At 40.6% G+C, this 14,968-nt stretch overlaps 1 protein-coding gene across 1 annotated transcript in view; it reads left to right on the forward strand.

Moving 5' to 3' along the window:
• Positions 1-14,968, forward strand: part of RERE (arginine-glutamic acid dipeptide repeats) — a 398,085-nt gene that overhangs the window by 144,299 nt on the left and 238,818 nt on the right. Inside the window, exon 2 of the mRNA XM_081087056.1 lies at positions 5,333-5,795. Within this exon, the coding sequence (XP_080943182.1) occupies positions 5,477-5,795 (319 nt within the window). The 5' untranslated portion in view covers positions 5,333-5,476. The remainder of the gene's footprint in view (positions 1-5,332; positions 5,796-14,968) is intronic.

Raw genomic sequence — 14,968 nt, forward strand, 5'->3', positions numbered from 1 at the left:
ATTACTATTTCAGGCAGTGTTTTTTAATTACTCCAGTTTATTTCAGAGAACAAAGAACATGCTACATAATTTTTGTAATGGTGTTAGCTTTATGGATTCCATATTGGCCAAGCACAATTTTGAATAAACACAGATGCTTAACCCTTTGGAATCCCTGTGATTGACGATTTTGTTTAAAGTACTGGTTCTGAACTGTGAGCCCTTTTGCTCCCAGAGGATATGTGGCAATATTTGGAGCTATATATTCTGTTGTCCTGATGGGAGCAAGCAGGTGAGCTACTGCATTTACATGGAGAGAGAACAAGGATCATGCACAGGGCAGGCACCACCCACCCAACCCCAGTGTGGTCCAAAATGCTCATTGCACCATAGCTGAGAAGCCCTGGTTTCCTTCATCCACTGAGTAGAAGAGACACAACTGTAGGCAGTGTGCAAAAAGTAAAAAATTCTGTATGGGACTGGCAAAAACTTCATCTTCAACAGTATGGGGAAAAAACTGCTTGTATTAATGAGTGTGTATGTTCATTAAAGAAAGGAAGGACTTTGTATTTTTATTTTTAAAATTTCCTTCAGCACCTTTGGTAATTCCTTATGCCTACTTCAAATAAAAAGATTATGTATTTTTGTTATTTAATTTTAAGTTGTTAATTGTAAGCTAGAGTTTTGCTGTTTTGGGTACGTCCACCTTTTGCAGGTCCTGTGTTTTGTTATTATGTCTTTTTGGAAGAAATGAAGAGATTTGCCAGAGTCCACCAATCTGAGTTCTCTCAGTTTTCCCCCGAAGCGACTTAGGGAGTTGAGGAAGTGCTACTTACTGTAAGCGGAAACCCACTTCTGACTAAGGGGCATTCTTTCTGTGCTTCTGTTTTGACACCACAAAGGCCACTCTCTGAACTTGGCTAGCTCATTCCATCTTGATTGTGGAGGTACTTTCAGTAAGACACGTGTTCTGGGAATGCGTATATAAACTCAGGTTTGGTTGAGTTTACATAGTCCTTAACCCTAAATGTGGAGAGCCATCGGAGGGCGCACACAGCCATTTGCTTACGAGGTTGGGTTTTGTCAGGTGGAAGAACTTAACAATCAATTTATTTTTACACTAGAGGCCCGGTGCACAAAAATTTTTGCACTCGGCGGGGAGGAGGGGGTCCCTCAGCCCGGCCTGTGCCCTCTCGCAGTCTGGGACCCCTTGGGAGATAACGACCTGCTGGCTTAGGCCTGCTCCCGGGTGGCAGAGGGCAGGCCTAATCCCTAGGTGCAGCCCCTGGTCGGGCTCAGAGCAGGGCCGATCAGGGGGTTGGGGCGCCGCCACTCTCACACTCAGGGCAGGGCCGATGGGGAGGTTATGGCTCTACCCCATCACACACAGAGCAGGGCCCGTGGGGGGGGGGGTGTTGGGGAGCTCCCCCCTATCAGGCACAGAGCAGGGCTGCTCAGGGGGTTGGGGCCCCGCCCCCTGTCACACACAGAGCCGCAGGGCGATCAGGGGGTTTGGGCGCTGCCCCCTGTCATGCTGATCCCGGTGCCGGGAGGCATATTACCCTTTTACTATATAGGGTAGAGGCCTGGTGCATGGGTGGGGCCGCTGGTTTGCCCTGAAGGGTGTCCTGGATCAGGGTGGGGGTCCCCACTGGGGTGCCTGGCCAGTCTGGGTGAGGGGCTGAGGGCTGTTTTCAGGCTGGGAGTGACTGAAGTTCCCAACCGCTCCTTTTTTTCTTTTTTTTTTTTTTATTCTGGCCCAGCTTTACCTTGAGGCTTGGCTCCAGCTCTTAGGCCTCCGCGGCTGAAAGTAGGTTTCTGGCCTTTGCTTACAATGTTGCGAATCTGCTGGCTGAAGTCCGGCGGTATTTGTTACAGTGTTTCAAAACTGCCCACTCAGAGGCCTGCAGCCACAGGCGGGGAACGTTGGTTTCCTCCAACGATCCTCCATCACTGAGGCAAGCAAGCCTCATGTTAGTTTCAAGCTGCCTGGCTGCCGGCCGCCATCTTGGCTGACAGTTAATTTGCATATCTTGCTGATTAGCCAATGAAAAGGGTAGCGGTCGTACGCGAATTACCATGTTTCTCTTTTATTAGTGTAGATTAGCGTAGATGGAAGAATGATTCTCGCTACCACAGCAGTTTCAGATAAAACCCAGTCTTCCCTCTTCGAGGGTTTACAGACCTGCTGACCCCCACTTTTCAGTGATTCTCGGGCATAGTTTGCTGTATTCCCTGCCGCAGGGTGCTGTTTAGGGGAAGGACTGCTGCTCATCCAGTGAGTACAAGTATTAGAGTGACATTTCCCTTTCCAGAGCGAAAGTCATTACATTTTCTTTCCCAGGATGTGGGAGAAAACTGCTTTCTTTCTTGGGAGGAGAGGGCAAAGTGAGTGTTGTTTCTAAATCTGTCTGTTCAAATTATCAGCATGAATACATGTGGGGAAAGGTGGTCCCTATGAAGAGCTAATGACCGTGGCAGGACCGGTTATAACCTGAGCAGCAGGTAGGAATCAGGCAGATGCGGTTCATCTTTAGAAGAACTGCCTTAGAACCTTTCACTGGCTGTGTGTTCGTGTGCAGATCCTATCTTCTTAGTTTTCCTTCTGTGGTCTGAAAAGTGGGCATGGTGACTTCTGTTTGGTTCAGTTTATTGACTTGTTGAGAGAAAGGATTAAATGGGATTATGGTAGGGATTTGTAAACTCCTAGTTGTTACAAAGATGCTGTTGTATTGTCTACTTTGTAGATAATTTCTAGTAAATTGAGGTGACAACTGCCTTTCTCAGTGCCATCTGGTTCCTCTCTGGGTCCCTTTATCAAATGTCACATTAATATTGTATGTTGGTCATTGTATAATGAGGCTCAGAAAAAATTATAATGCTATAAGAAACGCAGAGGAAAAATATTTATATCCTCACCAAGCTATATATTAGAGTCAAATATAAATGGTAATTAGATTCACTTTTGCTTTGGAATATCACTGTTCTTAGTTATCTGAAAGTTGGGGAGACACACACACATTTTGTTGACACCTTCTCTATTGTTTCTTAAATTTTTCTTTCTAACTCACTCTTGGCAGAAACGACTCTGATTTCTTTGTAAATAGAAACAAAATATATGATTTTGTACGGAGTACTGTTGAGTACAAATTTGGATTTCTTTCTTTTTGAGTGCTAAAATAACATTTTTACAAAATTTTCTGGAGCAGTTATCTTATTTACCTTAGGAAGAGTGATCTTTTTCTTAAATTTATCAGAAGTCTGTATTGCATCCAAGAGGTTTTCAGCCTAAGCTTGCTCTTTTTGGGCTGCTGGTAGACCTGGGTACCTTTTCAATGTCAGAGGAATGTTTTAACAACGGTGTCAGCTGATAGTTTGCTTTCTTGCATGATTGGCTTGTTCATGCTCTGAACTTAAGCCTGATAGAGAAAATAATATGTTTCTGTATTTTCAGTTGCTATCACCAGTGGTTTACAGGGATTTGGGAGTTTATTACTGTCTATTTAACAGATGATTTATCTAGGCAGAAGTTTTGCAGGCCTTAGAATAATTTTTCTTGAAATATATTTAAAAATTTGAAATACTATCTGAAAGCATATTTCCTATGAAGAAGGAAGTATTCTTGGTTTGTGCTACATGTTTCATCTTTCTGACTTTGGTCATAGAATGTCAGCGTTATTGCTTCATTAGTCTATCTCCCAAAGATGGTTCTTAACATATTTTATTTTCCTAAATGCCAAGGGGTATTTGAAGTGCTTTTAAAGTGATGTTTTTTTCTGGTATTAGGCTAACTACCTGATAAAAGTATATGATAATTTGGGGAAAGTATATGCTAATTTTTATGATTTTGACATGACCAATGAGAATTTTCTCTGCTTCTGAGCATATAATTGCAAATGGCTTTGTTTGTTGTTGTCAAAGTAAAGAGGCCCAGTCTTTTGTTTGCATGTTTTTTATCTAACGCTAATAACATGAGAAACAGATGGTTCTCATGTTGATCAGTTGTCTCCTTTTTTTTTTTTTTTCCAATAGAGCATTGAAGGCAAGGATTCTGAGTTTCCCCTCATTGTAGCTTTAGTTCCTAACACCTGGCACATAGATAATGTTTGGTATAGGTTGTTGAACACATTAGATAAGATATTGGGGAAGATGATAAAAAACTATAAAAGATAAATTACTAATTATGTCCGTTCCAAACTGATTTGTAAACAAAACATTTTTTTCCCTCCTATGAAATTTTTATTAGAATTGTATTGGGTTGAAGTTTGGTATTCACTCTTCTCATTTTAAATCCTTAACTTCACACTTTTCTTGTTGGGTTTAGTTCTAGGGAGGAATTTATTAGGGAAGCTATTAATAGTGGAAATTTAGAAGAATGTAATAACCATCTAATAGTCCCTAATGACAGAAGGTTATTTTTGGGAGCTGTTATGTTTGGTGAAGGCAGAGATAATATATCTTTAGAGAAACCATTTTTCTCGGAAAATAACTAGAATAGTAGACTTAGAAGATGTGAACAGTTGTAATAGAAGGCAAAGGGATCTTGTTTTGAAGTTGTCATTTTATTTGAGTCAATTCATATTTATTGTTGTTGGAAGGCACTCTGGAAATCTTATGTTTACTGTTGGGAGGAAATCTGGAAATTTGGAGAAGTGGATAAAAAGAGTCATCAGAAGTTTGTAACACTTTGGACATTCTCTAAGGCTATCCAAATTTTGTTTTTTGGGTGGAAATAATTTTTACTATAGGTTCTTTACCTTTTAAATTAACTTTATGGCTATGCAGTGCCTTTTATATAATTGTACCCATTATATGTTGTCTATTAAGGTACACTTTTTCCTTAAAAAGGAGAAAAAAATGGTATCTAGAAAGTATAATTCATCTTATACATTCAGACATTTTTCATTATTGCTGTTGTAGAAAATCCCAAACCATATACTAGCTGAGGCTGAGGCCAAAACTATATATAATTAAAAAATTTTATCACTTGTACTTTTTTCCCCCCTATGGCTCATGAGAAGTTTTTAGGGCTAAAATATGAGTAAGAGATTTATTAAACAAGACATTTCAGGGAGCCCTAGCTGGTTTGCCTCAGTGGATAGAGCATCTGCCTGAGGACTGATTGGTCACAGGTTTGATTCCGGTCAAGGGCACATGCCTGGGTTGTGGGCTAGATCCCCAGTAGGGGGCGTGCAGGAGGCAGCCGATCAATGATTCTCATATTGATGTTTCTGTCTCTCTCCCTCTCCTTTCCTCACTGAAATAAATAAAAATATATTAAAAAAAAGCATTTCAGGGAAAAAATACGAGGAAGTGATAAAGTAAAATCAATTTCTCTCTTTTTTTCTCCTAGCATTTTTGAAACGTTGGGGTTGTTGGAGTGGTTGGATTTTCCCTGGAATTGAGTGAGAAATTCAGAAGACTGAAGCCCAGGCTTACTGTCTACCTTTCACGGAGGCCCAGCCGTGAGAGGACAGAAGAAGGCACGTGGCGAATCATGACAGCCGACAAAGACAAAGACAAAGACAAGGACCGGGACCGAGATCGGGACCGAGAGAGAGAGAAAAGGGACAAAGTGAGAGAGAGTGAGAATTCCCGGCCACGCAGGAGCTGTACCTTGGAAGGAGGAGCCAAAAATTATGCCGAGAGTGATCACAGCGAAGATGAGGACAATGACAACAATAGTGCCACCACTGAGGAGTCCACGAAGAAGAACAAAAAGAAGCCACCGAAAAAAAAATCTCGCTATGAAAGGACAGACACTGGCGAGATAACCTCTTACATCACTGAGGACGATGTTGTTTACAGACCAGGAGGTGAGGAGCATTCCATGGGGGTCTTTCCGTGTTTGTGGAGGGGAAATGGCATCCGCTGTCAGGTGCCCTTTCACCTGGCAAAGCGGGCGTGGAGCCCAGAAGGGTCAGTGGGAGTTTGGGTGGACAAACTCAAGGTGGGAAGGAAGCACGCTCGCTGACTCGCCTGGGCGGGTTGGATGTGCTCGCTCTTCTTGCTCTGCCTGCCTCGGCACGGGCTTCCCTCCTGGGGCGCGCTTTGCAGTTCTCGCTTGTTTGCTCATGTTGCTGCTTCTCTCCCTTCACCGTCTGCTCAGTGGTTTCCATCTTCTGACTTCTTCACACAAATCAGGATACAGTGACTCTGGTGGGACAAATAAACCCTAAGATTCTTGGAAACAGGAAATTTTACATTGGCCGCGGAAGTGACCAGAAGCTAGGGAGGTATTTTTAATGGCCTTTGATCAAGGTTTATTTCTTCTGATAACCTTTTCTGAAGAACTGAGCTTCAGGTTCTCTAATCAGTGATAATAGCTGAAGCTAAGTAACCTGCTTTCCTGGAAAAGCTCATATCGCACCTTCTGCAGAAGGATAGAAGTCCTTCCTGCTTGATGGTTAGAAGAGGGCCGTTGCTAAGGGCTTACCTACATGGTGTCTGGGAAGAACTGAGGACCCTTGTGAAATGTGAAAAAAAAATAGATCTCTTTGGACTAAATATGTTGTTATAAAGGACAGTATATTGTGTTCATTAGGTGTACTGAGGTTTATAGCATTGTTCGGAGAAGAGACAGACTTAGGTTTCAGATGAGATGCAGAGAAACAAGTGATTCAGAACCTGTTGGGCACCAGCAAAACTCTCTTTTCCATTTGATATATTGTGTGTATTAAGATACTTTTCTTACAGAAGTCAATAAAACTAGCTAAAAATCATTTTGTTTGAATTACTTATAGTGCTGAGAAAGGACATGAATTTCATATGAGCTTAATGAACAGATTAAAGGCCTCCCAGTTTGAAGCTTTTCCAGGAAAGGGAGATTATAAGGAGATTGTTGTGTCATTACTGAGGTGTAACTGTTTTGAACCTCACATCAAGTACCATATTCTCCCTCAACCTCCCATATAGGAATTAGTTTTGAATTTCAAAAGAATCAGTATTAGAACTTATACAGATAAGCTTGTATTCACAATTACAATTTCTTGGTTGATGATTAACCTAGAAGAAAGATACTTACATAATATAAAATTACCAAAGTTCAGGTTGTAGAGAGATTAGAGCTCTGGTGTAGAGATAACGTGTAGGTTCTGCACTATCAGTGTCTTTGATTTAGACTTAGATATTGGACAGTAAGAATTTCTTAGCCACTGAAGACTGTCTCTTTATAGAGTTACCACAAAATGCTTGCTATTTAGTTCTAGATCATGGGAAATGAACAGAATGTGTTAACTCCTTTAGATATAGATTATAGTATGATAACTTAAAGTAAGAACTTACTTGTTATCCTTTTCTCTTGCTGCATAATAATTCAATGTGGTAATGCAATCATTTGGATCACTGCCTTGTGCGGTGTTGAATGCCTGCCTCTCTTTCCGTGGAACGTTATTCCTGTATCAGCAGACATAATACTTCCCCCAAATGTTTGTAGTCAAATATGTGTGGGAAATGCTGCACACAGCACCCCTCTCAGGAGCGAGTGTCATAATTCATGACTCAGAGAAGCCCTGCAGTTCAGGAAACCTCTTTAACAGTAAAAACAGAAGACAAAGCAACCCTGCCCTTTTCTCCACTATGGGACTGTGCCCCCTGTTTCTTCTAAATATCTCCCCAAGAAAAACCAGTTTCAAGAAAACTAGTTTGAGAACTGATGCACATTCTTATCGCACCTTCTGCAGAAGGATAGAAGTCCTTCCTGCTTGATGGTTAGAAGAGGGCCGTTGCTGAGGGCTTACCTACATGGTGTCTGGGAAGAACTGAGGACCTTGTGAAATGTGTGTATGGGGGAGGGGGCGGGGGGAGGAGCTAGATCCCTTTGGACTAAATGTGTTGTTATAAAGGATCTATAGAAACCAAAACTGGTTTGAACGTTTTCTAGGGCATTCAGGGCATGACCACTTTGTGCAGGGTTCCTTGTGCGTGGATGGGTGATGTAGCTGTGCCGTGGGGTCTGTGCCCTGCCAGGTTTGGTGGGTGCTTGGCTCTGTAGTAAGGAGACTGTCTTTGACCTCCTCAGTGGTTTCCTTTCTTTTTGGGGGATGCATTAGAAGCTAAGCGACTTGGTTGCCTTCTTTAAAAAGTTTCTTTCTAAATGGAGGGTTGTTAAACATTGCCTATTCTTTAGGATACCTAAACTGAAGAATCAGAAGTCGGGTACTGTGATTAGATTCCCAGATGGGACTGGATTTTTTTTCTTTCCTTTGTCTTCCTTTCTGGTCTTTTTCATTCTTGGTGCAGAGTACTACAATAACACCGTTTGTTAGTGGTGAAAACCATTATCCTCCCCCAGGGGCAGAGAGTTAGTATGTTTAGTTGTATCTTGATGTTTAGGTGGGAACCTGTGGGACATGATAAGGGGTTTCTTCAGTAGATTATTAGTTGTTGAATAGTAGATCTTTTATGCTCATTTGTTTCTTTAAGGTATAAAGCACAGATTTTTCTCTTGGCTTTGTACTCTTCTGAATTGGTTTTAATATTCAGATTAAGTATAAATTATAGGTACCCCTCAAAATGTCATTAAGAATGAGCCCAGTAGTGAGTGATGCCATGAAGATAAAAAAAAAAATAGACTGTTACGTAACTGTACTACTTATCCTAGGGTAGGGGTGGGGAGCCTTTTCTCGGCCACAGGTGATTTGGATATTTCCGACATCATTCGAGGGCCATACAAAATTATCAACTTAAAAAGTAGGCTGCTATATTGGTCAGACATTTAATTAATTCACCCCTAGTGCCTTAGCAGGGCCAGACTGAATGATAAGGCCCGCAGGCTGGATGTTCCCCACCCCTGTCCTAGGGGAACAGGTCAATAATCAGATTATGTGGTCTGAGAAGAATGAGATTTTATTGACAAATGGGTATTATTTAGAATGTATCACTAGCTAAGGTTTCACCTCATGCATGTCAAAACCAGCTTTTTTGCCCCAGCTCCTCCTTTCTGGTGTTATTTTTATTTCTTTTATAGGAGCTCAGCGTGATGAACATTTAGTTACATTGCCCAGGTTACTATTTGCTTCAGGGCCTTTGCACTTGCTCTTGTCACAGGCTAGTGAGCCCGAACCTCCCAGCCCCCACATAGGCAGACACACTTACCTAATCCTTACCCTTTCTCAGCTCTTTCCTTCCTGGGTCACGGCCTTTCCTCTCCCGGGTTACCCAGATTTCATTCAGAGAGACTGTCATAGCATTATGTCTCTTTTCTTCCAGCACAATACTCTTCTACTTTTTGTCTGTTACTGTTTTAAGGTTAATATCTCCTCCATAAAAGCAGCAGCTCTGTTTTTGCTTTTCATTGTATTCCTGGCATCTATGACAATAGTGTACACATAGTGTGCATTCCATAATATTTGTCAAATAAAGAAATTCCTGAAAACCTTTCAAAGATCTATTGACTGGTTAATGATGTCAAAATTAGAATAATGCATCTGAAAGTCTATTTTGAGTCATTTATTTCCTAATGATTGATGTAACTGACTTGTTCTAAAATAAAAAACCAAACAGAAACTTTGCGGCACTGTTATATATTGCCGCTGGGTCTGATCTGACCTCTTTGTTGTCTGTCAACCGTTGCTCTACTTTTGAGATGACTGTCACGGTAACAAACTGATTTATTACACAGCTGTGTGCAGTCAGATTCCCCTTTTGGGCTTCTCTAGCATAACATACTGATTTCTAAAGCTTGCTGTGGGCAGCATATTAATTTCTTTCTACTGCCCCCCCAGCTTTATTGAGATATAACTGACATATATGTAGTGATTTTTTATATGTATATATTGCAAAATAATTACCACAAGCATTCATAAGCTAACATAGTTGCAATTTGTTGTGATGAGAATTTTACAAATCTACTCATAACTTTCAAATATACAATATACAGGGCAGTATTGTTAATTATAGTCAGTCTGCTGTACAGTATGTCCCCAGAAGTTATTCATCTTATAACTGGCAGTTTGTATGCTTTGGCCACCTTCACCAGTCCCTCCCTTCTTCCCCTTTTCTCCCCCCAAAATCACTAATCTGTTCTGTTTGGGTTTTTTTTTTTAGATTCCACTTGTAAATGAGATCATACAATTTTTGTCTTTCCCATCTGACTTTTTCAGTCAGGGTTCATTCATGTGGTTGCAAATGACAGGAATTTCTTCTTCTTTTTTTTATGGCTGAATATTCCATTGTATATACACTACATTTTCTTTATGCATTCTTCCCTTGATGGACACTGAGGTTGCTTCCAGGTCTTGGCTATTGTAAATAATGCTAAAATGATCCCAGGGTGCAGATAGCTCTTGGAGATAGTGACTTTATTTCCTTCAGCTCTAGACTCAGTGGAACTTGTGGGATCATATGGTAATTACATTTTTGCTTTTTTGAGGAACCACCATACTATTTTCCATAGTGGCGGTGCCAATTTGCATGCCCACAAACAGTGTATCCACTATTTTCAGTTAGATACTGTGGCTCCTTTATTCCTGATCAGGTAAACTGTAAAAATTCAAATTATTGGGAGGTACATTTTCATTTTGGCATGTCAATTTTGTTTTCTCTTTTGATTATCCATTTCTTGTATTCTGTTATATTAACTGATGATTTTTGTTTGACACTAGACATTTGATTCCTAGAATAACAGAAATCTCCATCACATACGAGAGGGGGAAAATCAAGATCCAGGATTTTCAAGTTTGATATGTCTGTGTTCCTTCTACATTTTGACCAAAGTGTGAAATTTTACTTGAAGATAAATTTTATATATAAAAGAAATTGAGCCTTTTGTTGTTGTTATGAGGATTTTTCCCCATCTCTTTTCAGAGAGATTGGAAGCGGGGGGGAGGGGGAGAGAGAAACATTGATGTGAGAGAGACACATCAACTGGTTGCCTTCCACACCTGCCCCTATTGGGGGCAGGGAGTGAACTTCCAACCCATGGACTTGCCCTTGACTGGGAATCGAACCCAAGACCTTTTGCAGGCTGTTGCTCTAACCACTGAGAAACACCAGCCGGGCCAAAGAACTTTTAAGTTTGTGGTTTATGAAATCTTAGGTGAAATAAACATTTCTCTTTTTTATTTCCAAATTTTCCTCATTAGTGTCAAGAATTGGTGACTTGAATTGAAAAAGGACCTAGAACCTAGAATTGATTATACATTGAAGATTGAGGTGTTCATGTCTTTTGATGCAAATGGAATTTAAGGTGGAAAAAAATCCAAAGTAAACAAAATGAAACCTGGGGATCTAGTTTGCATCACAACTGAAGTTAAAAGTAGACTGGTTAATCAAGCATAATATTGAGTGGACACAAAAGAGTGTAATACTATATGGTTCCTTTCTATACATTTTAAGAATAGGCAGAGCTAATCTTCAGTGTTTTGAAGTCAGGACAGTGGTTACACTCAGGTGTTGGCGTCTGGGAGGGAGCATCCGGGGATCCGCAGGGGTCAGGTCCTGCCTTGTTTCGGGATGACAGGCTGGTCACATGGGTTGGGTTTGATTACTTCGTGAGAATTTATCATGCTTTGCACTTTTTTGAATGTGTGCTATTATACTTCAATGAAAATTTTACTAAAAAAGAAATAAAAACATTAAACTGTTTTCCTAATGGATAATTTTCCTTTGATTCAAGTTCCTATTTAAAGAGGAAGGGAGGTGCTAGTAGCATGTCTCGCGATTAGCTCCTGATTTTTTACTGAGGGATTGGTTTCTGACCTGTTAAGAGGCCGAATTGTTTCCAAGTCTTAATTCTCTGAATACAGGTAATTGAAAGCTCATTGCTGACAATTACTCAGACAAACATTTCCTCTTTAAAATAAAGCAAACAAAACTCTGGCATTTGGTGCTTTAGCTCGTTGGAATTTTAGTTCATCGTGACATGCAAATGCAGGTGTCTTCTTGAGGCACCCTTTTCCTGGGGGTGCGACGTTTTCTGATGATTGCAGAAGATTTCTGTGTAAAGAAAATGACTTCTGGCATAAAGGAACCTGTAGACCCCGCTTGAATGAAAGCGGTTTGGCATGTGTTACAAGTTTATTTAACTTAATAAACCTAATACTAATCTGCTTAAAGCCTTCAGTGGCCGCCTGTTGCCAGTAGGATCGAGTCCAAAATCTTCACCTGGCACACCAGACTTTCTATGACGTAATTGCATATCTGCACAGCATCTTCAGACCTTACTTTTATTTGGGAGGGAGCACAGTGAGGCATTGTATTAGTTTGCTAGGGCTGACATAACAAAGTACTACAGACGGAGTGGCTAGCCACGGAAATATTAGTGTCTCAGTTTCGTAGGCTGGAAGTTCCAGTTCAAGGCCCGTGCTCCCCCTGAAGATGCGAGGAAAGGATTTGTCTGTTCCAAGCCTCTCCTCGCTTCTGGTGGTTCCCTGACGTGGCTAGCATAGCTGCCGTCTTCACAGAGCATTCTTTTGGTGTGCCTGTCTCTGCCTCCAAATTTCTCCTCTTTATAAGGACGCCAATCATACTGGTTATAGCCCACCTCATTGTAACTAATATCTGCAGTGACACCCTTTTCCAAGAAAGGTTACATTTGGAGGTACCAGGGGTTAGCACTTCAACATAGGATTTTGTGCGGAGGGGTGGAATTCAACCTATCTCCTGTGGGAAGAGCTTTGTTGCTAGGCAGACTCGGGTTTGAGTGACCTGGGTTTTAGTCCTTGGAACAATTGTGAAAATGTATTCCTTAGTTTTTAGCATACTGTAGTATACTTTTAGTTGTGGATTACATTAATTCTTATTTTTTCTGCTTCTGTTGAAATTTTGTTTTACCTTTTTATAAGTCCTAAGAAATAATTGCCTTTTATATGAAGTGATTCAAATTATGCATAGGTAAAAAAAATTTTAGCACATAAAAAGTTACTACTTTATCTCTGTGAGGGTAGAAGAAACAAGAGAAACTGCTGTTCTAATGTTATTCTAACCAAAAAAATGGTAAGTGATGGAAATTTGATGAATTAACCATATCTTTTTTGATTTCATAAGGAAAGGGTCATTACGTGTACTGAAAGAGGTCTTTTTTGACTCGAGGGCCACAGTGGGTTCTCAAACTGGACCGGAGGCCGGAACAAAAGCACGGATGGAGTGTTTGTGTGAACTAATATACATTCAAAGTAAACATCATTACATAAAAGGGTACGGTCTTTTTTTTCAATAGTTTTATTCATTTCAAACGGGCCGTAGTTTGCCCACGGCTGTTCTAGACACAAACTTGCTTCTCCAAGTATTGGCCACAGATTGGCCTCCTGTGAGAGTTGGTTACAAATGCATAATCTTGGTTCCACTCCGGATCTACTGAATCCTAAGTTGTTTTAATACGATTCCCAGGTAATTTAAATAGTATACATTAAAGTTTGAGAACCACGGATCTAGACCAGTGCTTTCCAGTCTTTTTCACGTTAATACACAAGTAGGAAATGTGTGCATTGCCTTGCGGGCTGAGAGGATCAGCATCTCAGCACACCTGTCACTTTTTTATGGCAGACTGGAATTTAGGCAGATTCAAAAAAAAGAGGAAAAGGAAGATGTGCTTTTAAAGGGAAAAGTGACCTAGGCTTTACGTGGCTTGAAAATTTGATGTGAAATACAGCACATACAGTTCAAGAGGAGCAGAGGCAGCTGTAGAACTAAATTCCGACCAGTCACTTGGGAATGATTCGGATCGTCTAAAGTGCCTGCTTGCAAAGGGAATTGCAAGCTTGGGTGCAGATGGAGATGAGGGAGTGAGGGAGCTGTGCCCGTGGGTGATAACTGGTCACTGTTCCTAAAGCGCCTGCTTTCCCCGTGTATTTTCACGTATTGTTTCTAGTCCTTAAAATATTCCCTACACAACCCAGTCATTGTTTGCTAGTTACACAGATGAGGAAATGAAGCACTGAGGCACAGCTGGTTTGTAAGATGGCATGGGCCTGTGAGAATTGGTGAAATCCAAGAATGGATAGATATTTGCATAAAATACTGAAATGATACTAAAAAGCAAACACACCTATGATGAAAGAAAAAGAAGGATAGTCTATTTCTTAGAAAATGCAAATGATGTAAGTACCATTTACCCTGGAACAACCTGGGGGTTAGGGGTACTGACCCCCCTGCACAGTCAAATCCACATATAACTTTTTACTTTTGAGAAACTTAAATACTAATAACTTACTGTTGATCAGATGCCTTACTGAAAACATCAGCAGTCATTGAATACACATTTTTTACTATTATGTGTATTATATATTGCATGCTAACAGTCAGGTAAACTAGAGAAAATAAAATATTATTGAGAAAATACATTTACTTTATTTATTGAAAAAAACCTGCATATAAGTGGAACCAGGCAATTCAAATCCATGTTGTTCAAGAGTCAACTCTACTTGGTTCCTTTCATTTTTTTCTTCTCCTAAAATTAGTTACATCTTGTCTCCTTTAGAAAACTGTTTATCTCTCACTTGCTAAATATACTATATACTCAGAATAATTGTTAAAAAGGCAAATGCATAGCAATTATGGCACGTTAGCTGAGTGGGGAGAGGTAAATTGTTTCAGAATATGTAGAATAATGCTGATGACTGGATTTGAACCCTTAACTCAGCAACTGAAACGGAAAATGCAGTTTTTGTCATCTACTAAAAGTGAGCATATTGTATTTGTTAAAGTACTTTGAGTGCAAGCTGGAGAATATTGGCCACAGCACACAGAAAAATAATTTGTTAGTAGAATAACTCACAGAATGGGTGGACACTGCCTGGATCAAGGGCAGTGCTGTTTTTGGTCAGTGGGAACTACTGGCCATTCCATCTGGGTGCTACCACTGGAATAAGTGCCATTCAGCATCTTCTTGTCCTTGCCATCACTCAGCTTGAGTCCCAGTCCCAGAAGAGCAAGCTCAGTTGGCCAAGCTTGAATTGTGTGCCTGTGTTTTGGCTATAAAAAGACAGGAACCTTGATTTATTGCTCCCCCTAAACTGCACATGGCAGGGTTAAGATAATTCCACACAAT

Source organism: Myotis nattereri (assembly GCF_964212035.1).
Source record: "Myotis nattereri genome assembly, chromosome: 3".
Lineage (NCBI taxonomy): Eukaryota > Metazoa > Chordata > Mammalia > Chiroptera > Vespertilionidae > Myotis > Myotis nattereri.